The sequence below is a fragment of the Ranitomeya variabilis genome, chromosome 1 (assembly GCF_051348905.1).
Source record: "Ranitomeya variabilis isolate aRanVar5 chromosome 1, aRanVar5.hap1, whole genome shotgun sequence".
NCBI classification, from domain to species: Eukaryota; Metazoa; Chordata; class Amphibia; order Anura; family Dendrobatidae; genus Ranitomeya; species Ranitomeya variabilis.
In genome coordinates, this window is record NC_135232.1 from 228,655,429 (window position 1) to 228,682,906 (window position 27,478).

Below are 27,478 nucleotides of genomic sequence, written 5' to 3' on the forward strand. Positions count from 1 at the left end.
GGTTAGAGGTTGTGTCCAATCTGTGCAACCAGCCCGTGTCACGCCATGTAGGCACATTCACCTCTGACAAAGGAAATCGTGACACCCAGTTGTCCATTTATTTATAAACATTAGGAGGAATAACAGAAGAACGACTCAATGAAGAGGTATAAGAAGATCACAGAGAAGGAAAACTAGAAAGTGGAATAATGGGTAAATAAAATCTCTAAACACCACCATTGACTTTCAGGAAATTGTCTTATTAAACTGATCAGACATATACATTTATCGGCGTGGTTTGACGTTCCGCCAGTGATGGCATTGTTATACAGAGTAGAGCAGTATGTGTGAACAGCGCCTTACAGCTTGCCACACTGGTATTGCTGCAGGTCTGTGCTCTTGTCAGCGTAGTCCATTATTGTTGGAGGGATTGGAGCAAGCTTTACACAGGCGGATAGATAGCGATTCCATTAGGAGCTTAGGACCGTGTATTACTTATTAACAAAGTGTCTGTTCATATTTGGCATGCAGGGAAATCAAGTAATTGTAAAAATAAAAATGAAATCAAAATGTAGTGTTTGTATTTACCAGATATGGTAACAGTGCATAAAAAGCATCATGGTTATGAGTTTTACCAGTGTATAAATATATTTATATAGTTCTGTCAGTTCCTGAGTGCTTCCTAACAACTTTGCTCGCATTGACTTGGTCCACTGCTAGCGTCTCCACTTCGGGCTGGGGCACATGTTGACTTTGGACAGAGGTTGCATGTGGGATCCTATGGGCAACCCCAACATGGGCCTTCTGCTTCTTCTCTTTAGCTGGACTACTAGAGTCAGAGCGTATCGGAGGGATAACAAGTGGGCGCTCTTTGATGATCTGTGTGTCCACCGTTTGTCTTGCCAGTAAAAATGGGGTGGGATCAGGCATGGCATCTACAGGTTCACGTAACATTATTTTACGACCATCTGCCCCAAGCCTATAGACCTCTGCAAAGTCAGCATTAAGCGGTGTGGATAAGCTCTTCTTCATCCTTCTTCTCGGAGTCTCAGGTAGCTTTTCTTTTGGAGGAGATGGCTTGTAGGTGGACATTACTGGGCTCCCTGGAGGAGCAGCCTCCGGGGCTCCACTTGTACTGAGCAGCTTCTTCTTTGTTGCATGCAGCTGTGATGTGAGATAGGCAATAGTGCTCGCTCTCTGCTCCAGCTCACTGGACAACATGTTGAGCTTATGGCTTTTAACTTTCAGTTCTTCTAAGTACTTCTTCTCCCTTTCCTTTATTGTATTTTCCAGCACCATTATCATGGCATTTTTCTGCTCGAGCTCCTTTATTAGCTCATTGTTTTCCGTTTCTTTGTCTTTAAGCTGAGCTTCCAGTTCTTCACATTTTCTCCTGAGCTCATCACTTCTTGAAAAACTATCCCCTGTAAATGAATAAAAAAATAACATTACCATTCTTATTATTAAAAAAGTGTGTTAAACTTTCCATATTCAGGTATTACATGGTAGAAGCTTAGCGTACCCAAGTATGTTCACATTTATAATATACTTTTTTCATGTACCTTGGAAAAGCTTCCAGCACATAGCATACATGTGTTCAATGGAGGCAGAAATAATTTACTTTGGTGGGCCTTTAACTGTCTGGTTCACCACTTTACCATTTTCCATACAACGGTATTTTGTAAAAACCATGTCAAATGTATAAAGTTTAAAACAAACAAAGAATGGGACATTATTGGTGAATTTACATTTTAAAGTAGTGATTGGAGTCAAGGGCGTACATAGAAATCATGGGGCCCCATAGCAAAGAACATCTCACAACTTACAGCCCTTACACAGTTATTTTCCACCTGTACAGTCCTCCATATGGTATTATGGGCACCACATAGTCCTCTATACAGTATTATGGGCCCCACATAGTCCTCCATACAGTATTATGGGCCCCACATAGTCCTCCATACAGTATTATGGGCCCCACATAGTCCTCCATACAGTATTATGGGCCCCACATAGTCCTCCATACAGTATTATGGGCACCACATAGTCCTTCATGAAGTATTATGGGCACCACATAGTCCTTCATGAAGTATTATGGGCACCACATAGTCCTCCATACAGTATTATGGGCACCACATAGTCCTTCATGCAGTATTATGGTCACCACATAGTCCTTCATGAAGTATTATGGTCACCACATAGTCCTTCATGAAGTATTATGGGCACCACATAGTCTATACAGTATTATGAGCACAACATAGTCCTTCATGCAGTATTATGGGCACCACATAGTCCTTCATACAGTATTATGGGCCCCACATAGTCCTCCATACAGTATTATGGGCCCCACATGGTCCTGCATACAGTAATATGGGCACCACATGGTCCTGCATACAGTATTATGGGCCCCACATGGTCCTGCATACAGTATTATGGGCACCACATGGTCCTGCATACAGTATTATGGGCACCATAGTCCTCTATACAGTATTATGGGCACCACAGAGTCCTGCATACAATATTATAGCACCACATAGTCCTGCATACAGTATTATAAGCACCATAGTCCGCTATACAGTATTATGGGCACCACATAGACCTGCATACACTATTATGGGCCCCATAGTCCTCTATACAGTATTATGGGCACCCCATAGACCTGTATACACTATTATGGGCCCCATAGTCCTCTATACAGTATTATGGGCACGACAGTCCTTTATACAGTATTATGGGCCCCATATAGTGCTCATACAGTATAATGGGCCCCAAATTGTCCTCCACACAGTATAATGGGCTCCGTATAGTGCTCTATACAGTCTAATGGGCTTCCATGCATAAAAAATAAACTAATTACTCCCCTCCCCCTGTTGCTCCAGTCACTGTAGTCTCTTGAACCCTCTGCACTGACGTCACAGAGCTCAGACGCAGAGGGGCAATGATGGGAGAGGGAGTGTCTGCAGGAGGCCCCCTCTTATCATTGTTTTCAAGTGTATCAGGATCCATCCAGGATACTGAAACAGTTGAAAGTATGATGCGAGGGGAAAGGGGGGGGGGGGTTGGGGCTGTGGTGCCCTCCACTCACCGGGCCCTCCACTCACGGGAGTATTTAATTTTGTGTTGTACACCTTTAAGGATAGAATGCATAACTACATTTCTTTAAAAGTTCTATTGACCCTGCAAAGTGAGTTAACCGAGAATCTGTCAGTGAGCTTGTTCTGATGGTCCAATGGGAGAGTTTCTGTCCCTCTTATATGTCTTTTTCTAAGCTCCTCTCAGATTTATGACTACAACTAAGTTCAATGTACGGGGAAACAAAGAAGCTGATAAGGCTGAAAGTCAAATAACAAAAACAAATGTTACCTCCACATACACGCATTTAAGAAAAAGATGGTGGATATGCCCTTTAAACAGAAGGTAATGTGATGTGAACAGAGCACTGATGTACTGAAATATAGCACCTCTGTATGAAGCAATTCAACTGATGGAAAAATCATGATTTTTTTTTTTAACGCCTGCCTGGATTTATATAAATTTAGAGACATATGAAGGTACAGTACGCGCCCACAGATTTGTACGCACTTTTGAAGACCCATGATTTTTAATCAATTATATTTACCAACGAAAAACTGAAGAAAGCTCTGATCAGAACATTACAAAGCTAAATATAGACACATCTCCTGCCTGCCAGCACGCATCTCCCCTTCTCTAGACAATGGTTTAGTCCATGCACCATAAGAAACAATAAAACATTTATGAAGCTGCACTATTTGTATCCCGCTGCTGTGAGCTCAGATTTCAGTCTGCCCGCAGCGCACAGCATGGACGGCAGCGTCTGCTCCGGGGCACTAATGGCCGATGACTCAATACCGAGAGGTCGTTTGTTGTTTAAAGGTCCAGTTTTTCGCATTCGCATGTGACCCATCAGTGCCGACTGTAACAAGATTACATGAAGTATTTCTATCTCCTGAAATCACAGGGGACTCTGCAGGGACGGCACAGATGAGGCCAGAGCTTATAGGGATGGCATGGAGGAGGGAGCCGCCACAATCCACAGCTAATGTGCTGTACTAGCCCATGAGTGTGCCCGGGGCAGACACATGTAGATTGTGAGCCCCGATGGTGAATGTACAGCGCGGTGGTATTAATGGCGCTTTATAAGTGAAAAAAATAAATAAAAGGGCCCCTGTGCAAGAGCAATACATGGGCCCTTTGTTGCACCTGCTTTGGAGGTAGACATGGGCCCCCTCACCTCTTGGACCCCTGTATTTTTAACCTTTAGCATCTTCTGTGACAAATATCTAGCACAATAAGTGACAATAATTAACATGGTGCATTGTCCAGTTCTAGAATTTGTGAAAATATTATATATATATATATATATATATATATATATATATATATATATATATATATATATATATATATATATATATATATACATATATATACATATATATATATATATATATATATATATATATATATATATATATATATATATATATATATATAATATTGGCATGAATATGTAAATGACAGTGCCCCCCAAAAATGAAATCATCCAGAAAAAAAACACAATTCAACACATCTTCAATGAAGGTTTTTCTGAGGAACAATTAGAATTATTTTATTCGTGTTACTTTTGAGGCGTTCGTGCTGTGGTCTGGACAAAACTACAACTCATTCCAAAGGAAATCAGGAACAGCAATGTCCAGCGACCTCCCACCGCGCCTAGCAGATTATCAAGCCCGGACCACGTGTCCAGTATAACCCAGGTCCGTATCCTGGTAATGGAAATGAATGACTGAATTGTCATCAGGTCCTGGGACCCCACCCTGTGCCTAGTCATATGATGAAATGAATATTCTTCTTTAAGACATGTGAAACTGAAGAAAAAGTTACAAATTAAAAAAACAAACAAACATCATTACTGACCTGTTAAATCCCAACTGCTACATTTTTCTGTGGTGAAGACATGCTGCAGCCCATCACTGGCTGTTCATTTTAGAAGTGAGACCAGTGATTGGCTGCAGTGGTATGTATATTATTTGGCATGATAAATCCCGGAGAACCACTGGAGCAGTGGGGGATTTAACATTATTAACATTTGTTGTTGTTTATTACATTTCTACCTGCCAGCTTCATTCCTTGAGCTCTTGGAGAATCCCTTTAAGCATGTCATACTTACAGAAATGCCATTGTTACCTGTTTAACAGTAGTTAGAAACCAGTGTTTTCCCTTCCCCATGACAGCACCGGTACATGAGAGATGGTCCCGCCCCCAAGAACAGGAAACCTGCATAGGAGATAAAAGATGGGGGCGGCACCTCTCTCCTCAGTTTGGTTTCCTGTTCTTGCGGGGAACCTGCGGTGCTGCATGGGGAGAGGTCTCCCTCGCTAAGCCGGTCTCTGAACCGAGGTCCGCGGTGGGAGCAGCGGCGGCGGCGGCGTACGCGCGTCGCCTCCATACCTGGAGCTGCAGGTGCGTCCTTCCCACTGCGGACTCCCCGGCGTCCGCTCCTGGCCGGAGGCTGGGCCGGGGGAGGAAAATGAGCGTGCCCATCACGACGCTGGCGCCGACTGAATGGGGAACTTCCGGGTGGAACCGGAAGTGACGCTACACGCTGAAGAAGCGGTGTGCTGACACTCCCCGGGGGGGAGGAAGTTCAGGGGCGCACACACCGCTTCCTGCCCGCCTATATTTAAATCTACAAGGCGGCAAGCTGGCGCTGGGAACAGTCTCCTGCAAGATGGCAGATCTGAAGGAATCAGCGATCCCAGCAGACATCCCACAGCCTGTCATGGTACTGAGGGTCCGGTGGGTGAGTGCCTTTGTAAGGCAAAGACATGTCAGTGACATTGTGTTTTTTGTATATATGCAGGGAAAGAAAGTTGCCTCTAAACAAAAGCATAAAGTATGTGCACTCTGTGATAGAAGCCTCCCCAAAAAGTATGAAAAGCGTATGTGCCGCTCATGCATAGAGAAAACTGTGTCTGAAGAATTATCATCATTGCTTCAGAATATAAAAGATATTGTTAGAAGCGAAGTACAATGTACGGTAAAGGAGCAGTTAAAACAACATGGGTTGCAGAGCTCCGTAAACCCGCCCTCTATGTCTACCCGGGCATCTGATGTAGAATCCGAGGGTGAACTGGGTGAGCTTCCGCCCGAGGAGGTTTCGGACCTGGACTCTTCAGATGAAGAGTGTGGCCGGCCTTATGTCTTATCAGAAGATGTGGGGAAGTTGCTAAAACTGGTCAGGTCCACCCTGGGGGTTGAGACGCCAAAAGAGAAGCAAACAGTTCAGGACTCTATGTTCAGTAATTTGGAGGATAAGAAACGGAAGGTTTTCCCATTTCATGATAACATACTAAATCTCATTAAAAAAGAATGGAAAAAACCGAATAAAAGGATTTCAGTTCCCCAGGCCTTGAAACGTAAATATCCCTTTAGTGAGGAAATTTGCGAGAAATGGGAAAAGGCGCCTAAGTTGGACACGGCTATCGCAAGTACCTCCAGGGGCATAGCACTTCCCTTTGAGGACATGGGGGCCCTAAAAGACCCCCTAGATAAAAAGGCGGATGCCTTTCTAAAATCAGCCTGGGAAGCCTCAACTTGGGCGTTTAAACCTGGAGTAGCGGCTACTTGTACTGCCCGTGCCATGGTTAAATGGCTGGAGGAACTAAGCGACCAAATAAAAAAACAAATGTCCAAGAGACAGACTTCTAGAAGTCATCCCTCCACTTCAAAATGCAGCAGGATTCCTGGCGGACGCTGCCATTGATTCTGTTCGGTTTTCTGCCCGGGCGGGTGCCCTTTCTAATTCAGGTAGAAGGGCGTTGTGGTTAAAAAATTGGAACGCTGATTTCCAATCTAAAGTGAAGCTCTGTGCGGTCCCCTGTGAGGGCCAATATTTATTCGGCAGCGCTTTAGATGAGATCTTAGAAAAAGCGGCGGACAAGAAAAAGCACTTCCCTCCACCTCCCTTCTTTAAACGACGTTGGTATGACAATCGTCGGTCCTTTCGAGGATCAGGTAGGGGCCGAGGCCGCCCAACGGATAGAACCACACGGGGAAAACCCTGGGGGGAGAAAAGAGAAAGAGGGTTTCTTTTCAATAAACCCCCAAAACCGGATCCTAAACAATGACGCCATATTTCAGGTGGGAGGAAGGTTACGGTTTTTTGTCCATCAGTGGGTAACCTTACAGCCGTCCCAATGGATAATCAACTTGTTATCAGACGGTCTACGACTAAATTTCATCTCCCTGCCTCCCCACCGAATAAAAGTTACTCGTGTGGCCAAAAAGAACCAGTTAGTTCTCGAAAAAGATGTTCGTCTTCTTTTAGACAAAAAAGTCCTGGTAAGGGTACCTCCACAGGAGATAGGAAGGGGATTTTACAGCACCCTTTTCCTCACTCCAAAACCGGATGGTTCTTTAAGAACTATTTTCAACCTAAAAGAATTAAACAAATTCATCCGGGTAGAAAAATTCAAAATGGAGACTCTGAGAACGGCGGTAAAACTGTTGTATCCAGGATGTTATATGGCGGTGATAGACCTTACCGATGCCTATTATCATGTGCCGATCAGCAGAGAACATCAACAATTCCTGAGGTTGGTTGTGCAGCTGGGGCAGGTCTACACCCATCTACAATACCAATGTCTCCCCTTTGGGGTATCGGTAGCTCCTCGTATTTTTACCAAAATAATTTCGGAAGTAGCATCCTTCATAAGGAGAGAGAACATTCTGTTAGTGCCCTATTTAGACGATTTCCTCCTGATAGCAGACAATCAAGAAGATTGCATAAAAGCAGTTACAACAGTACGAGAGCTACTAACCAGGCTGGGGTGGATAATAAACTTAAAAAAATCAAGATTGATTCCAGCCCAGATACAGGAGTTCCTGGGGATCCAATTAAATTCAATCAAACAGGTCTGTATCCTTCCAGACAGAAAAGTCGAGGCCATAAAACAACGTATAACACAAATACAGGTGGCCCAATACGTCTCGGTAAGGGAAGCAATGTCCCTCCTAGGCATGCTTACTGCAACAATTCCGGCAGTCCAATGGGCACAACTTCATTCAAGGGACCTACAGTGGGAGATCCTGTCAGAACAAACAAGAATACCCTACAATCTAAACCGGAAAATCGTATTGTCACAACATGTTCGGGACTCTCTAAGCTGGTGGCTAGTTTCCGGAAATCTAAAAAAAGGGGTCCCATGGTCAATCCACAATCCGGTGATAATGACCACGGATGCGAGCCCGTTAGGTTGGGGAGCACACCTATCAGATCGGATCCTACAGGGTCTATGGGATCCACAGATGCAATTAGCCTCCTCAAACCTGAAGGAATTGACAGCAGTAAGGCAAGCAATTCTTCAAACAGAAGAAGATCTCAAAGGAAAACATTTAGTAGTGTTGTCCGACAACAGCACAACGGTGTCGTATATAAATCGACAGGGAGGAACCAGATCAAGTTCCCTAATGGAAGAAGCAGGAAGACTATTTCTTTGGGCCGAAAACCACCTTTTATCCCTCACGAGTACACACTTAAAGGGGTCGGACAACTTTGTCGCAGATTTTCTGAGTCGTCACGTCCTGCACCAGGGCGAGTGGTCACTAAATCAAAAAATATTTGGAGAAATCTGTGCAATCTGGGGACTTCCTCAAGTGGATCTTTTCTCCACAAGGCAGAATCGGAAAGTAGAAAGGTTCTACTCTCTAAACCCGAAAGAGAACCCGGAAGGAGTAGATGCGTTACTACACCAATGGACATTCCATCTAGCCTATGCGTTTCCCCCGATCCCATTAATCCCTACAGTCCTGAAGAAGATCCGAGAAGAGAAATCACGCATAATCTTAATCGCACCCTTCTGGCCAAAGAGAGCTTGGTTCACTTGGCTCAGACGTATGTCCATCTCGGACCCGTGGATACTTCCAGAGGTTCCAAACCTTCTGCACCAGGGTCCGGTGACACATCCTCAGGTTCACAGCCTACACCTCACTGCTTGGAACTTGAGAGGGGACTGCTGCTAGCAAAGAGGTTCTCGGATCCGTTAATCACTACTCTACTGTCCAGTAGAAAAAAAGTCACAACTGATAAATACCAGAAGGTATGGGGAAAATTTTTAGAATTCTCGGGCCGAGGGATAACTGATACCGTTCAGAAAGTCCCTATATCTGAAATCCTAGAGTTTCTCCAAAAGGGTCTGGAGAGGGGTTTATCTACCAGCACTCTAAAAGTGCAAGTCTCGGCGCTTAGCGCCTTGTTTGACCAAAAATAGGCTGATCACCCTTGGGTGTGTAGGTTTATTCGGGCCTCTTTTACAGCCAGACCATTCAAACCTCGTCCAAAGGTCGCTCCCTGGGATTTAAATTTAGTTTTAAACGCCTTGACCTCCTCTCCCTTCGAGCCTCTTTCCTCCATATCGGAAAAAGCGCTAACTTTAAAAACAGTTCTCCTGATTGCCCTTACCTCAGCCAGACGCATTAGTGAGCTCCAGGCTATATCTATAGACCCTCCTTATACTACATTTCTGGAGGATAGGGTAATTATAAAATCTGATCCGGCCTTCTTACCAAAGGTCAACTCGAAATTTCACAGGGACCAGGAGATAGTCTTGCCTTCATTTTGTGCCAATCCAAAATCCCAGGGAGAAGAAACCTTCCATTGCTTGGACGTCAGACGTTGCCTACTTCAATATATAGAAGTGACGAAACCATGGCGACAGTCTTCAGCCCTTTTTGTCTCCTTTCAGGGGGCAAACAGGGGAAAAAAGGCCACAAAATCAACCATTGCACGATGGCTCCGTATGGCTATATCCCTTTCCTATTCCTCTTCGGGGCAGGTCCCTCCACCTGGTGTTACGGCCCACTCTACTAGGGCTATTTCCACATCTTGGGCAGAGAGGGCAAATGCGTCTATAGAGCAAATCTGTAATGCAGCAGTATGGTCTTCACCCTCTACTTTCTTCCGCCATTATAGATTAAATCTAGGGCTGTCAGATCTTGCCTTTGGTAGAAAAGTACTATCTGCCATTGTCCCACCCTAGAGGTTCTTTCTATTTCTTCCTCTCATGTACCGGTGCTGTCATGGGGAAGGGAAAAAATGATAATTACTTACGGGTAATTTGATTTTCCAGATCCATGACAGCACCGCTCTAGTTCCCGCCCTATCTTGGTGATGGTGTGTGATTCACAAAAAAAAAAAAAAAAAAAATCACAAGCGAAAGATGGGGTAATAACCACTTAACATAACAATAGATAAATAGTCTTAGAGTTAAGTATAATTTATATGCCTAAAACTAACATAGCGGTTACCTTACATTCTCTGTAAACAAACTGAGGAGAGAGGTGCCGCCCCCATCTTTTATCTCCTATGCAGGTTTCCTGTTCTTGGGGGCGGGACCATCTCTCATGTACCGGTGCTGTCATGGATCTGGAAAATCAAATTACCCGTAAGTAATTATCATTTTTCCACTACTACATTAAGGCTAAGTGCACAAGTCGCAGAATTGCCGCGGAAATTTCCGCGGCAATTCTGCAACTCCTGCCGCGGGTATATCGCATGCGGAATTGGCATGCATACTCCTGCTAAAAACTAGCACTTTACAAGCATAATTAGCTTGCAGAATGCTAGCGTTTTCCAAGCGATCTGTAGCATCGCTTGGAAAACTGATTGACAGGTTGGTCACACTTGTCAAACATAGTGTTTGACAAGTGTGACCAACTTTTTACTATTGATGCTGCCTATGCAGCATCAATAGTAAAAGATATAATGTTAAAAATATTTAAAAAAAATTTAAAAAATGGTTATTCTCACCTTCCGAAGGCAGCCGATCTCCTCAGCGGCTTCCGTTCCTATAGATGCTTTGTGTGCAGGACCTGCCATGACGTCACGGTCACGTGACCGCGACGTCATTGCAGGTCCTTCACACAAAGCATCCATGGGAAAGGAAGCGGCAGCGTGCACCGCTGAGAGGCGGGAAGACTCCGGGGCCATCAGAAGGTGAGTATATCACTATTTTTTATTTTAATTCTTTCTTTTTAACAATTATATGGTGCCCAGTCCGTGGAGGAGAGTCTCCTCTCCTCCACCCTGGGTACCAACCGCACATGATCTGCTTACTTCCCGCATGGTGGGCATAGCCCCATGCGGGAAGTAAGCAGATCAATGCATTCCTAGGTGTGCGGAATCCCCGCGATTCCGCAAATTTAATGAACATGCTGTGTTTTTTTCTGGAATGCGATTCCGCTCAGGAAAACAACACAGCATGTGCACAAAAAATGCGGATTGCATTCTATTAAATAGGATGCTTAATGTGAGCATTTTTTTCGCGGTTTTATAGCGAAAAAAATGCAAAAAATCTGCTACGTGTGCACACAGCCTTACAATTCCAATACAGTCCCACTGTATTCTTCACAGACAGGAGGAAGGATAGCGGAGCTGTGAGAGATAAGAACTACAAAGAAAGCAGTGTGAGCAAGTGGCGTCCATGCTGGCACAGTGCACAGCCTTTTCATACATTTCTACTTGAAGATTCAGCTTGAAGGCAGCTACTGGATCAGTAAAGAAAAGTGTCCTTGTTCTTTCCTTTGCTGAGTAGGTGCATATGACACCATGGAGAACTGGGGAAATCCTCCACTGGTAAAAGGAAACAAAACATTTAAAACCACAAAAAGAAAGTGCCATATTAATGAATGAAGCTTTATAGCGTTTACCTGTCTGATCGGAAGTTTGAAGCGTCAGTTCATACGTTAGATCTGTAAAGAATACAGAGATGATGGTTGAGAATCGCACTCATGAAATTATCTGAACAGTCATTATTCATACATAATGATACACAACACATAATTAAGAACATGTACAAAAACTCGGGACACACAGACATAGCTCATTGCACTTGCAGTATGCTGACTCCCCTCCCCTCCTACACCCAGCAAAGACCCCAAGATAAAGTGCCAAGTGCTACTGAGTACAAAAGTGCAAGTGCACAGATGAGGAATACGACGATAGAAAAGAGGTATTAACAGATCAAACCGTGGAATAAAAGTGTCTTATACAAGAGTGTACAATAAAGCAGAAAACATGAAGAAACAGGCAACTATATATCCAGTACATCACAGGTAATACATGAGGATAATTGGAGAGATGTACTCTGAATACAAGGCTCCCCACATGTCTGGCTGTTCCCACAGATTCCTCAAGGATCTGTCTGTGTATTCTGTTTTAATCATGTGTTGTTGTGATAAGTCTAGTACTTGCTAGATCAACTACGTTCCTCAGTGCTAAAATTACAACACCACAAAAGTTGTGGAACTGTGGAGATGACAGGATCGAGAGACATGTTAATGACATGCAAGCTTAGAATTAGATTGATTTGGTGTCCCAGTGTTTTTCAACACAACAACGTCAGGACGCATGTTCCTCAGGATATTGTGAACAGCCTACTTGGCCTAAATGCAGCGCCCCAGAGTCCTGGTCGTTGCAGTACTGTGGCTCCGCCACTAAGGGGAGCTATGGTACGTCCGATGGCACTGAAGGAGTTCATCTGACCAGGTATTACAGACACCAATACATTTCACAGCCGGGTCACCAGGGGGAGCTAAGGGTTCTATTCATTAGGCCACTCCCCACCATTGTGGGTAAACTGGGGGTCAGGCAGGAAGTTAGTTCAGAAAGCTGACTGGGTTGGAACCAGGCAACACCTTGTGGCAGAAGGTGTTGTGGGAGAAGATTCAGTAGGGTCCCTGTCAGGGGTGGGATCCTGACAGAGGCCTGGCTACAAGAAGGAATGTAACGGGACCGTGCCTGCTCAGCATAGCGGTGGTGCCCAAGGAAGGATTAGAAGCGAGATAGATTGTGCTGAGTGAGAAACGAGATCAAAGCAAGAAGGAGAATACCAGTAGGAGTCGTGCTGTAAGACCGAGGCAACATCCTACTGAGGCGCACAACCGGCGGCCGGAACGCCGAGGAAGTATTTATAAATTCAGCTTCAAGCAATACTTCAAACCAACGGCAGGACAGTCAGTCTAAGGCGGGCTGTCTCACCCAAATCACCTATGCAGTCTTGGGGGGCAACTTGTGGAGAGGGGCGACTCTAGGGTCCCGGAAGAGCTCCGAGCCTACCCGTCATACGGGTGCCGTCCTAACCGTAACATCAGGGAGGGACGGAGGATTAGCAGAACATAATCTAATCGAGTTGTGAGGGAACTTAAGAAACGGACACAACAGTTGTGGGGACTTTCCGTAAGCACAGCAGGGAAGGACCGCAACACCTAGCGCTAGAAGGAAGGCACAGATTTCCACCTGTTAAGAGAACTCTGGAGGTGCCATTGGACCGGCCGGACTTGCGCAGCCTGGTTATCTGGATTCCGGACTGAGGACCCAGAGATCTTCAGTAAAGAGGTAAAGAGACTGCAACCTGGTGTCCTCGTTATTTACTACAACCCACACTGCACCGCAACATCACCATCCATATCTATTATTCACTGTACGCCCCTCGGCAGGGTCACGGACCGGGCCTAGCCACCGTGACAACCCCAGAGCAGAGACTCAAAGGCCCGGTACCGGGTACCCCTCGGCCCTGCGGCAGTGGGGGCGCTACAACTTGGCGTCACAAACAGGATCTACTTAAGCCTGAAGAATCAGGTCATGTGTGCCTTGGAACTGTGATTTATTGTGCTTGGACTGTGACTTATTGCAAAGACTGTGTATTGCCACTTGCCGCCAGAAGTTCCCGCCAAAACCGCCGCCATTACAGCGCTAAGGAGAGCGCAGGAGAAGAAGAAGGGCGTGGAGTGGGCGTAGACAAGCTGGAGAGCGCGAAAGACAATGGCCGCCCAGTCTAAATATTTCAGCCCCTTGAGGACGTGTCCGTCAGCAGCCGAGATCCGCCTACTGATCCTCAATGGGGGGCGGAGACAACGAAAGCGAAACCGCCCACGAAGGAGAGAGCGGGAAAAGGACCAGGAAGAGGAAGTGAGCGACATGGAGGACGCCATGGCGAGTCACCCGGAGCCGGAGCGTGGGGTCAGAGCCGAGGACTCCCCCAGCTACCCAGAGAGGCACCGCAGCCAGACCTCCACAGCTGACGCTGACCTCCAGCAGATCGGAGCGGACGGGCTGATCCGCCAACCCCTGCAGACGCAGCTGAGCACTGAGGCCGGGTGGAAGAAGACCATCATCGGGAGCCTCGCCAGACGTCTGTCGGTAGCCTCGTCTGGTCCGGAGCAAGAAAGAAGTTCCAGCGCTCCGAAGCCAGAAGGCAAGGCCCTGCCGGAAAGCGAGATGCTGCAAACGGAGATGACAACGCCGCAGCGCAAGGCCCCGCAACCAGCGTTCCAGACCCCAGCGGAGGCGGAGCAGATCGGCACCGGAGGGACCACGTCTGAAGCAGGTATGAAGGACGACCCTGCCCTGACGACCGACACCACTCCAGTGACTGCTAGTGCCACAGCTGTTGATTCCGTTCCAGTGACTGATCTTGCAGCAGCCGCTACCTCTGCTGCAGCAAATGCCCATGCTCAAGCTGCGCAGACCTCCATCGCTGCGCATGATTTCACCATACTTGAAAGACGGATTAACGGCGTTTGTCCAGCACTGGGTGTAACCCTGGACCTCACTTTTCCCAGGCCAAGAGGGGTTAAGTGCCAGGTGCAGCCCTGGAAGCCGTCCAACTAAACCTCGGAAACCTGAAACTGTACATAGTTAACTGTTTGTTTTCCTGCTTTTTGCTACTAAAACCCGTCCAGGGTTAACTCTTAAAGGGATCCCTTTGTTGACCCGGGATCCCTATTGCTTTTTGGTTGTTTTTCCACTTTTTGTTTCCTGTTGAAAAGAACTGCCGCAATCATGAACAGTGCATGATACAAACTGCTTGTAAATAGTTCGCACCTTATTAAAGGTGCTCCCCCTACTGGTTTTACTTAAAGAGAGACTCTTTGCGAAGATACCGCACCGGAGCTTTTGCTGAGTATGGACTGGTAGCTTGAGAAAATGTGCTACCTCATAAAGACTTGGTCCCCTCTTAAAGGGGATGTTCACGTATTGCGCTGATGAACCGTATTGCCTTAACACAGTTGGGTGGCAATAATGTCTTGGAAAGAGAAAGTAATAATGTTGATATGAACACGTTAAATGTACCTAACTAGTTAAATGTGAAAAGTGTTTGATAATGTTGATGGAAGAACGAGGACAGGAAGTGAACCCGTAGGGGTTAGTGGTGAGTCCTCTTAGGAGCCAGATAGAGATGGCTCAGTGATTTCAAACTGAAGGTAAATGTTATGTTCTATACTGTGTATAGTAGTTGAGAAGGCAGTAGGCCCAGGCTGAAAGGGGCGGTCCTGTAAAGAAAGGAGAGGCAGTAGGTCTGGAGCCGTTAGGACAGGCGGTCCTGCAGATTTAAAGAAGGAGAATGAAGTTAATTGCCTTATAATGTGTTATAAGAAGGTCTTTAGTGGATTCAGAGTGTACATCCTTAAAGGCAACGTTGAATTAATGTCTAAAAATTTTGCACTTAGTAGAATACCCGGTTGGGTAAAGAGAGTTATTTATAGAAAAGTTATTTAAAAGTATTTAACCATGTTTGTAACGTTCAAGTGTCCTCACCTCCCATAAAGGGAAGCTCTGTTCAAGTATACTTATTGTTATTGCACTCAACAAAATTGTATGTCTTTTTTGCTAACCTGTATTGTTGTTTTCTTCCCAGTCCAGGAGTACTGGATTTAACCGGGGGGGAGTGCAGCGCCCCAGAGTCCTGGTCGTTGCAGTACTGTGGCTCCGCCACTAAGGGGAGCTATGGTACGTCCGATGGCACTGAAGGAGTTCATCTGACCAGGTATCACAGACACCAATACATTTCACAGCCGGGTCACCAGGGGGAGCTAAGGGTTCTATTCATTAGGCCACTCCCCACCATTGTGGGTAAACTGGGGGTCAGGCAGGAAGTTAGTTCAGAAAGCTGACTGGGTTGGAACCAGGCAACACCTTGTGGCAGAAGGTGTTGTGGGAGAAGATTCAGTAGGGTCCCTGTCAGGGGTGGGATCCTGACAGAGGCCTGGCTACAAGAAGGAATGTAACGGGACCGTGCCTGCTCAGCATAGCGGCGGTGCCCAAGGAAGGATTAGAAGCGAGATAGATTGTGCTGAGTGAGAAACGAGATCAAAGCAAGAAGGAGAATACCAGTAGGAGTCGTGCTGTGAGACCGAGGCAACATCCTACTGAGGCGCACAACCGGCGGCCGGAACGCCGAGGGAGTATTACAATATTCAGCTTCAGGCAATACTCTAAACCAACGGCAGGACAGTCAGTCTAAGGCGGGCTGTCTCACCCAAATCACCTATGCAGTCTTGGGGGGCAACTTGTGGAGAGGGGCGACTCTAGGGTCCCGGAAGAGCTCCGAGCCTACCCGTCATACGGGTGCCGTCCTAACCGTAACATCAGGGAGGGACGGAGGATTAGCAGAACATAATCTAATCGAGTTGTGAGGGAACTTAAGAAACGGACACAACAGTTGTGGGGACTTTCCGTAAGCACAGCAGGGAAGGACCGCAACACCTAGCGCTAGAAGGAAGGCACAGATTTCCACCTGTTAAGAGAACTCTGGAGGTACCATTGGACCGGCCGGACTTGCGCAGCCTGGTTATCTGGATTCCGGACTGAGGACCCAGAGATCTTCAGTAAAGAGGTAAAGAGACTGCAACCTGGTGTCCTCGTTATTTACTACAACCCACACTGCACCGCAACATCACCATCCATATCTATTATTCACTGTACGCCCCTCGGCAGGGTCACGGACCGGGCCTAGCCACCGTGACAACCCCAGAGCAGAGACTCAGAGGCCCGGTACCGGGTACCCCTCGGCCCTGCGGCAGTGGGGGCGCTACATAAACATGCCATGGCCTGTAGAGTTTCTCGCACTGGTCTCCCATCACGCACATCTAGAACATCATTTGAAGGCGATTGCAAAGGGAACTGCCAGAAGAGGATGTTGATGACTTGTGTAAAGAAACTGCATTCAGCAATCAGTACATTCCTCAGAAAATTCTTAATAATCTCATTATTAGTATGCCAATGCATGTATTTCTGAGCATTACTGAGAAATCAAAATAATTTGAGAATTTTTGTATCTATGTTTTCATCGTTTGCATCTCATTAACATAATTAATTTCATTTTTCTTCCTGTTTCACTGTTCATGAATGCATAAATAAAGACTGGTTGCCAATGGATGGGCATAAGCCTTTAAGACATGCCACTTGGATTTTTAGCAAATATAGCTGGGATATAACAAAACACTATGTCCTTCCAACCACCTAATGTGTAGGGATCTGTAATACTGTTAATACTTCAAGTGATCCGGTCTGTGTAATAGTGCCCTTTACAGAATGTGTCCAGGAGTGTCACTGGGCAGGGAAAATATCTGAGAGCTGAACCAATTAATAAGCACTCCTGCTTCAATATCAGGACTGGCGAGAGTCCTGGCAGCTGGACCCTCACTAATCAATAGGTGAAGGCATACACTAGCAAAATTCCATCACTCATGATCGTGGAAAAACCATCAGACGCCCTCATGACAGTGAATCAGAATTAACTTTAAAATGCTATGCCAGATCAGTTTTCTGGAGTGAAACTGCTTGCCATGTTGCAATTTTTGACTTTTATATCAACCCCGGCCACTTACTACAACTTTTGGAAAAGTGAGCAGAGCTCTAATGTGATGGGGCAGGCCAACAAATTTATCATAAATTACGTTACAAAAGTGTCTTAAATTACAACACAAACGCACTACTTTCCCTGACTGGAGCAACATTTATAGCACTGGAGCACTGCAGTTGAAAGATGTGGCAAATTCATTAAGAGGCATTTTTAGCCAAATGTCTGCACCTTACTCTCTTCTGCCATACAAACCACTAGTGTATGCGAGCAGGGCCACAGTTTTAAAGAATGCTTTGCACAGGGACAAGTGTCCTCCGAGAGTTTGTGCACCGGCTTGGCTTGATTGACAAGTCTGGCTCTAAGGCCAGTTGTGTATCACAAACATAGCAAGAACCGTGATCTACGGAATTGAACTCAACAGTGTCATATGTGCCCATGAGGCTGCTGAATTTAGGTCAGGAGGCTCAGTTGGCCCATGCATCGCGGTATCGGACTGTGATACATTGCTGTGTAGGCCTCCCCTCCATAAGGCCAATTTCACACATCTGTGTACCATGGTCTTACTACGGACCATCACGTTTGGACTGGCCTTATAAATGCCATTATGCTGTCAAGTTCGGGTTAGGAGATCTGCGGTCAGTCCACGCATCGAGCTGGAGGGAGGGATAAATATTACGTGCCAATAACACAGATATCATGCCCTCTTATGCCCCATTCTTACCTGTGCAGTGCTGCTGTAGCCGGCGGATCTCAGAGTGTAATCCTTTCAGTGTATTGGCATGCTCCTGCTGCAGAAATAACAGGTTCTTTTGGGCACTTTGCAGTTGATTCTCGAGGTTAGAAGTGGCCATCTTGATTGCTTTTAAAGAAGAGAGGAAGGTGTGAGCCTGCAGTTGAAAAAGAAAAATATGTGTATAGGATCAGTAATTCTGCTCACATCGGGGTCAACAATTACTGCAAGTTTTAACTCTCTGCTCAATATGAAGCCTTCAAAAATAAAATTAATTTATACATTTATACAAAAACATTGACGACTTATCGGAAAATGCAGTAGAAATCAACAGAAAACAAAAAGTTCTAACATGTCATTATTCGTCTTAAGACCACATAACGGCTTCTTCCCAGACGTCTATGAGATGGCTATAAGTAATAATAGTATTAGTATTATTTAGGTAATTTGTGTGATCTCTACAGCTAATGTCAGCACCACCTGCGAATTGCCATTGACGTTTGCACAGGTCTGACCACTAGACTCTTTGGATATGTGCAAAACAGCAGTAACTATGAGCATCGGATGACATTGGCCAAATCAGTTCTTCTCATTAATATAACTAGTTTATTTTCTAATAATTATGTGGTTACAGTCTTTCTAGATAACTGAAGTCTTCCCAACCCAATCCTGCTCAGATATTCCTCCTGTCGCCTGCAGCTCAAAAATATCTCCAGAATCCGTCCTTTCCTCAACCATCAATCTACTAAAATGCTTGTGCATGCCCTCATCATCTCCCGCCTTGACTACTGCAACATCCTTTTCTGTGGCCTCCCTGCTAACACCCTTGCACCTCTCCAGTCCATCCTTAACTCTGCTGCCCGACTAATTCATCTCTCTCCTCGCTACTCCTCCGCTTCCCCCCTCTGCAAATCTCTTCACTGGCTCCCATTCCCTCAGCGTATCCAGTTCAAATTACTAATACTGACCTACAAAGCCATCCATAACCTGTATCCTTCATATATCTCTGAACTAATTTCCCGATATCTTCCCTCACGTAATCTCCGGTCCTCCCAAGACCTCCTTCTCTCCTCCACACTTATCCACTCCTCACCCAACCGCCTCCAAGACTACAGAATATCCCCTACCCTCTGGAATTCTTTGCCCCAACACATCCGACTCTCAACCACATTCGGATCCTTCAGAAGGAACCTGAAAACTCATCTCTTCAGGAAAGCCTACAGCCTGCACTGACCCTGCTGCCTCCTCACCACTACCGGAGCTGCCGCCTCACAAACACCAGAGATCCTGCAACCCTAAACCTATTGTCTCCATCCCCACCATCCTGTAGAATGTAAGCCCGCAAGCGCAGGGTCCTCTCCCCTCTGTATCAGTCTGTCATTGTTAGTTTGCTTACTGTAAGTGATATCTGTAATTTGTATGTAACCCCTTCTCATGTACAGCACCATGGAATCAATGGTGCTATATAAATAAATAAATAATAATATTTCCTAGGAAAAAGATTACCATGTAATCTATGTATAAATATCTGGTGGATGAGCGTCTGCTCTACACGACAGTAATGATAACGTATCACACTGCTTTATCAGTACACTACTGCAATTTACTTATCAGTGTATTATTTCACCACTGCAGGAGCTTGCTTCAGAATTTGATTCAAAAGGACAAAATCATCAGAAAAAACTGAAATTTGTACAATATGGCAATAGTGAAAACATTATTTTTGACTGTTTTCGGCCTCTTACTTCTCCCCAGGATCGACTGGAGGCTGCGATGGACAGGAGGCTGCGATGGACAGGAGGCTGCGACGGACAGGAGGCGGTGAGGGACAGGAGGCTGCGAGGGACAGGAACCTGCGAGGGACAGGAACCTGCGAGGGACAGGCAGCTGCGAGGGACAGGAGGCTGCGAGGGACAGGAACCTGCGATGGACAGGAGGCTGTGACAGACAGGAGGCTGCGAGGGACAGGAGGCTGCGAGGGACAGGAGGCTGCGAGGGACAGGAGGCTGCGAGAGACAGGAGGCTGCGACGGACAGGAGGCGGTGAGGGACAGGAGGCTGCGAGAGACAGGAGGCTGCGAGGGACAGGAGGCTGCGAGGGACAGGAGGCTGCGAGGGACAGGAGGCTGCGAGGGACAGGAACCTGTGATGGACAGGAGGCTGTGAGGGACAGGAGGCTGCGAGGGACAGGAGGCTGTGACAGAGAGGAGGCTGTGAGGGACAGGAGGCTGCGAGGGACAGGAACTGCGAGGGACAGGAGGCTGCGAGGGACAGGAGGCTGTGATGGACAGGAACCTGCGATGGACAGGAGGCTGTGAGGGACAGGAACCTGCAATGGACAGCAGGCTGTGAGGGACAGGAGGCTGCGATGGACAGGAACCTGGGATGGACAGCAGGCTGTGAGGGACAGGAACCTGTGATGTGAATTGCGGCCTACATATCTCTGCTTTATAAGTTTCTATACCCTTCAACTTGATTCCTTTTTTCTTTTACAAAACTTCTCGTTAAAGGTTCTCTGTTTTGAAGTCTTTTTTAAAAAGTCACTGAACACAAAATGTCTTCCTGCTGGGGCCCTCAGCAATCGCCCCTATTTCCTCATAGATTGAAAGCTTGCGAGCAGGACCCTCACTCCTGGACGGATGTGTTGAATTATGTATTATTCTGTAATGTCTTTATTGTCTGTACATGTCCCCTCTGAATATAAAGTGTTCCCGAATATGATGGCGCCATAGAAATAAAAATTATTATCTGTAATCTGTAGAATTGTCAAAAAGTGATCAATCTCTGTGCCGCGCCACCACAGGGGAATGCAAACATTACACAGTGCTCATTCGCATCGATGGTTTGTCTGTGTAATGCTGGACAAGACAGGAGTCAGGACAAAAAGATTTTCTTTTAGACGGTTTCCATAAACGAGTCCCAATGACGTCGTTTTTACATTAGTTGATGTGATGAATCTTTTGGACCTCACACGTCCACCCTGTCAGGTTGCAATAACATACACGTTAGACAAGTTTGGACAGCGCACCATGTATTAATGCTGCGGCTTTAATAATATTATCTCCATGAGCATTATGTGACACTACCATAGTGATAGTATTATGTGTGCACTGTGCAAATCCAGGCCGTCGGGATATCTCTATGGGTACTGTACAAATTCTAACCATTGTACCCTTCTCACACGTTATATGGTCTTCTGCTATAGGAGGAGACTAAGAAAGATCACAAGACCTGAGCTCTTCTTCAGGGTGTGTCTCAGAACAATAGTAAGCCGACAGCTGACATAATACTTTCCGGCACAGTCACCGTATATTGATGGCTCTTTGCATTTTTCTATAAAACATCAGCTAAATTGATTTATGATGCTGCGCTCTAACTGACCATGTGGAGCACTGAAGATAATATACGGGTACAACGAGAAGCTACAGGAGCCAAACTGCTCCAAAAAGTCATCAGAAGCAAGCGATGAAATATGTGATAGTGTACATATGTAGAGTGTGTGTACATATATGTATATAGTGTATGCATATGTAGAGTGTGCAGATCTGGATATAGTGTATACATACATAGAATACATGTGTATAGTGTGCATATGTAGAGGGTGGGTATATATAGTGTGTTCATACATGTATATAGTGTGTGCATATCTGGATATAGTGTATACATACATAGAATGCATGTATATATGTGTATAGTGTGCATATGTAGAGTGTGGGTATATATATGTATAGTGTGTTCATACATGTATATAGTGTGTGCATACCTAGAAGGTGTGTATATAGGTGCATAGTGTTCATATGTAGAATGTGTGTATATAGCGTTTATATGTCTAGAATGTGTGTTAGTATAGAGTATGTGCATGCGTTTATATGTCTAGAATGTGTGTTAGTATAGAGTATGTGCATGCGTTTATATGTCTATAATGTGTGTTAGTATAGAGTGTGTGCATGCGTTTATATGGCTATAATGTGTGTTAGTATAGAGTATGTGCATGCACAGAGTGTGATATGTATGTAGTGTGTGTATGTGACAGTTTGTGCATTAAACATCTTGAATTACACTGTGAGCCGCACTGATTATGAGGGTTGTGTACTATGCTGTGGCATATGGTGCCGCAATCTAAATATTAAAAATTGTAAACTAGTTCATACATTGCAGATGTATTCTAAACTCATGTGACTAAGAAAAGGTTAATTGTGCAAACAGCCTTCATCTTGTAGTTACAGCTGCAAATTCCCAGAATCTTTCTATGAACAAAAATAGGAAAAAGAAACAAAACGCTGCCTTGATGGGATTTTTTTTTTGTTTTTGCCAAACAAACAGCAGGAGATATCAAGTGAAGCGCACGTGGTCCACGCTGTAAACCCAGTTGACTCTCAATATGATCCCCTTTTCTTAATAAAGTGGAGCGACTTCTCATTGTGGAGTGAAACTTTTCTTTTTCTGCTGCTGGCTGATAATATAATCCACTGCAGGTGACATGGGTGATCTCCGCGCCTCCTCCCCGGGCAGGTCCTATGGACACATCCTAACACCCTGTGTTTTCTCCTGGAACGTCTATTATTAATAGCAAAATAGATAGAACGGCTGACCTGGTCCTTCCTCCTCTGACGGGAGGCTCTAACCGACAGGATGCCTGGCAGCAATACTTAGTGCCCCCAACAATGCCAAGAAGAAGGCGGCACTGAGGGGCAATGCTAGGAAGGATCAGGTACCGGAGCTCTGGAGGGAGGTTATAATTAGAAGCCAATGATTCATTTTAGGACACTGCGAGGCGGAGCAGGGACCCATAAAACATCATGCTCAAAGATGTGAGGTTGTATCTCCTCACATCAAAGTGAATAAATCAGGATGCTACCGGGCTGGACACAGTTTGCCATCTGCAATGCGGATCACCAGATCTCCACTTCCATTCCTTCTGTAACCTGCAGCAAAGACATCTCCATTGCATTCTCATAGACCCTTACCTCCTGGGGGGATATCCTCGCCTCCTGTAGATTTCAGCACCACGTGCAGAAGGGTCAGCTCATGAGGAAGTGCAGCACTGCTGTACACACACTGGGGAAGGATGACAGTGGATGTGCACAGACCCAGACTGCAACGTGTCCCCACCCTGTCATGTACAGAGCATAGCCAGATGCTCCAAGCCCCTTGTCCTCTAGTGATCAGCGAAAGAAAACGCCCTTCACATCCCGGAGGGGATGATATGGATCGTTTATTCCCAGGCAATGCCCCGCATACTGATGACGAAAGATGGGAGGCTGGAAACAATAAATAAATAAAGAAAAGAAGCTCTGCCCCTCCCTCACATCAGAAGTAGATCAAATGGATTGCTACCCAGTGCTAAAAATACAAGCCGTCTCATGACTGCATCTATAGACCGTCCAGCCAAACCCTCACCGAACACAATGAAGAGTTAACGCAGTGATGATGCCACATAGGACAACCACTATATTCACAGCATTCTGGCATGCCGGCTGATGCCCAAGGGCCCGCCATCAAATAATTCAGATCAAAAAGTTAAAAGTAGGAAAAAAACAATGCGGAGAAAAATATATGCACCATATTGTAGCTGAAGATACCAGACTCATGGGTTTATTGATGGATGATATTCATAATGGACCAAATAGGCATAACACCGCCCAAAAGCCGCCACAGACGTAATGTGCTATTATTATTATTATTAGACGTTTTTAGATTATGCTGGACCAGACAAGCAAATCAGTATAATACTGAAAGGGTTATTCTCGGCTTCTTAACTCCTTAGTAGCCGAGCCAATTTTGACATTAAAGACCAGGCCACATTTTTTAAATCTGACCAGTGTCACTATATGTGGTAATAACTCTGGAAAGCTTCAACGTGTTCCAGTGATTTTCAGATGTTTTTTTTGTGACACATTGTACTTTATGTTACTGGTAAATTTAGGTAGATATTATTTGTGTTTATTTGTGAAAATATCAGATTTTTGTCAAAAATTTTGAAAATTTTAAATTTTCAATCTGTATATCTAGACCAGTTAGTCATGCTGTAAAAAATAATAAATAACATTTCCCATATGTCTACTTTACATCTGCATCATTTATCATATGTAATTTTATTTGGTTAACATGTTAGAAGGGTGAAAAGTTTTGCAGCAATTTCTCATTTTTGCAAGAATTTGATAAAACCTGTTCCTTTAGTGACCTATTCAGATTTAAAGGGAACCTGTCAGCAATTTTGCCTGATATAAGATGCGGCCACCGCCTTTCAGGGCTGATATAAGGTATTCTATAATGCTGTAGAGAAGCCCCCGATCCAACCTGAATGTGAAGAAAAATAAGTTTTATTATACTCACCTGCGGGGCATCCCAGACCGATGGGTGTCGCAGGTCCGGGGCCTCCCATCTTCTTGCGACGCCGCCCTCCTGCTTCTTCCTCGCACCCCGGCATCAGCGCTCCTGCACAGGCATACTTATCTGCCCTGTTGAGGGCAGAGTAAAGTATTGCAGTGCGCAGGCGCTGGGAAAGGTCAGAGAGGCCCAGCACCTGTGCCCAGGCAAAACATGATCCACACTAGATCACCTCTTACTTTCCCTTTTTCAAAATTCTGTTCCAATTACGATCGGCGGCGAATATTGTTTTTGCAATATTCACCGAACAAAGCCGAATGTCATTGGAGTCAATGGGTGGGGGTGATGGGAGATCCCGTGACAATTTCCAGCCCATAACCGTAAACCATGCTGCTGCTATGGGACTGCAGGACACAGACATTGAAATGACCCTTGTGCGGCCTGAGATAGTGTTCCCCCAGGACATGATACATGGAAAAACCCTCGCTGTCTCCGGGATTGGAGGCGTCAAACCGGCACAGCCTGTCGCCAAGGTCTATTTGGACTGGGGCGCCGGAAAGGGAATGAGGGAGGTGGGAGTGTCGCCTAATATTCCCATGAATGTTTTACTTGGGACAGATTTGGGGCGCTTTGTGTCACAGTATGTGACGTTCCGGTCCATACATTGCGGTCTCGCGAGATGATGACGTAGCAGCCAAGCTGGCCACTTCAGAACTCTCCAGCACTTTATTTCCATCCACTTCTGGGTGCTTATTGAAGTATTCTTGGGGTCATTGTCTTGCTGGAAGACCCATGACCTAGGACACAAATCCAGCTTTCTGACACTGGGCACTACATTGCAACCCAAAATCCTTTGGTAATCTTCAGATATCATGATGCCTTCCACACAGTCAAATCACCCAATGCCAGATGCAGTAAAACAACCCGAAAACATATTTGAATCTCCACCATATTTGACTGTAAGTACTGTATTCTTTTCTTTGTAGGCCTCATTCCATTTTTGGCAAACCGCAGCATGATGTGCTTTACCAAAAAGCTCTATCTTGGTCTCATCTTTCAACAAGATGCTTCCACAGAAGGATTTTGGCTTACTCACGTACATTTTGTTAACACCTATAATATCGCAAATCAATCAAATTTATGCCAAGCGGTAACTATCACCAACACCAAAGATAGACACTAGGCCCAAGGATATGAAAATATACAATCTTTATTATTAACACATCTAAAAACATATATCAAATATATAAAATAGGGGAGCAAGAAAAGTGCAGGAACAACCGGCAGGTATGGCTGAGAAAGTGGCAAAGGATATATATATGGTGATCTTTCCAAACATCCACTTTTAAATGGATGTACACACCTGTGGAAAAATCATGCAAATATAGCCGAGAGTACACCCAATGCAGCGGCTGTCTATGATGACGCACCATAAATATAAAAATGTAAAACATGTATATCAAAACTTAGTTTTAGTAAAAACCATAAATGTGCAAAATCACAAAAAATAAATGCATTATAGCATAGGGTGCAAAGTCACCAGCAGCCGCAGCATCACGGAGCACCGCCCTGCAATCACAAAACATTCACAATACATACAAAGGAAAGATCATAATTACCAAGTGTAGACCACCAGCTAGGGACCCACGACACCCGACGCGCGTTTCGCTAAGGAAAGCTTCGTCCAGGGGTGGTGGGTAGCTGAAAGTGAGGCTTATTTATCTTTGTCATTGGCCAATGACAGAGAGGCACACTGACTCTCCTTAATAAATATCCCAAAAGAGCTTTTGCTTAGTATATTACTGATCGCACATTCAATCAATATAATACAAGCATAATAGACATACATAATAAAACCATCATCCCTCAAGTTGTAAAAATATTATTAATGCTTATAAGGAATCTCTTCCGGAATCTCCCGCTTTACTTCCGGGTGAACAACGTCTAGTTATAGCTGTAACCTTGGTGATGAAACTTCAATCACGTGAGTGAGAAAGATCCAGTGTTCCCACATCACTTCCGGTAAGTAACCAGCTGATAATGAAGCGTAGTCATAGAAACAAAAAACACACCTCAGTCCGGGACATCCCCCATTGTTTCCGGGCAGTAATGAACAGATTCCCGCCGCACTAATGGCAGCAACTCCAGTCACATGAACAGCGGAGGTACAATTTTCACCATATCACTTCCGGAGAAAACCAACATCTGATGACACCAGTAGTCATGGGAACAGGACATGCCTTCATCAATGGTACGAAACTGGAGCCAAAACACAGGATCCAAATCATATTATTGTGTGGCACAACGCAAAGAGCGGCCCGCATCCACCATGTTACTGGACAGCTACAAGTTCGAAGCCAACCAGAGAGACATCCATATAATAAAAACTGCATATTTTGCGATCAAATTATGCTCAATCCTAGGGAATACAAATTGATCCATTTAACAGTTTTGCCACGTAAATATAACACTATATACCCTATAGCTAGTGAAAAAAAGACACTGAAAATAAAGATAAATATAAGCATAAAGCGCAAAATAGCGCTGATAATGTGATATACTAATAAACACATATGCAAAAGGTTAACAATAGTGCTATGAATATATTATAAACTAATAAACAAATATACCAAAAAAAAAAAAAGAAGATATATGAATGTGCAATAAATACAGGCAACAAAAAAGAAATTAGGAAACGAATATGTTGTAACAAATAAAAATATATACACAAAATAATAATAAATAAGGTGTGAAATATTGTGACAAATATATAGATG

At 45.0% G+C, this 27,478-nt stretch overlaps 1 protein-coding gene across 2 annotated transcripts in view; it reads right to left on the reverse strand.

Annotated features, from left to right (window-relative positions):
- Window positions 1-218: 218 nt before the first annotated feature.
- CCDC92 (coiled-coil domain containing 92) overlaps window positions 219-27,478 on the reverse strand; it is a 45,376-nt gene continuing 18,116 nt past the window's right edge. Inside the window, exons 1-4 of one of the 2 annotated variants that reach the window (XM_077293229.1) lie at window positions 23,339-23,616; window positions 18,364-18,529; window positions 11,707-11,748; window positions 219-1,403 (exon numbers count right to left, since the gene is read on the reverse strand). In XM_077293229.1, coding sequence (XP_077149344.1) covers window positions 631-1,403; window positions 11,707-11,748; window positions 18,364-18,493 — 945 coding nt within the window. In that variant the 5' untranslated portion in view covers window positions 18,494-18,529; window positions 23,339-23,616 and the 3' untranslated portion in view covers window positions 219-630. Of the gene's footprint in view, window positions 1,404-11,706; window positions 11,749-18,363; window positions 18,530-23,338; window positions 23,617-27,478 lie in introns of those variants that run through there. The other variant, XM_077293228.1, reaches the window with a different exon arrangement.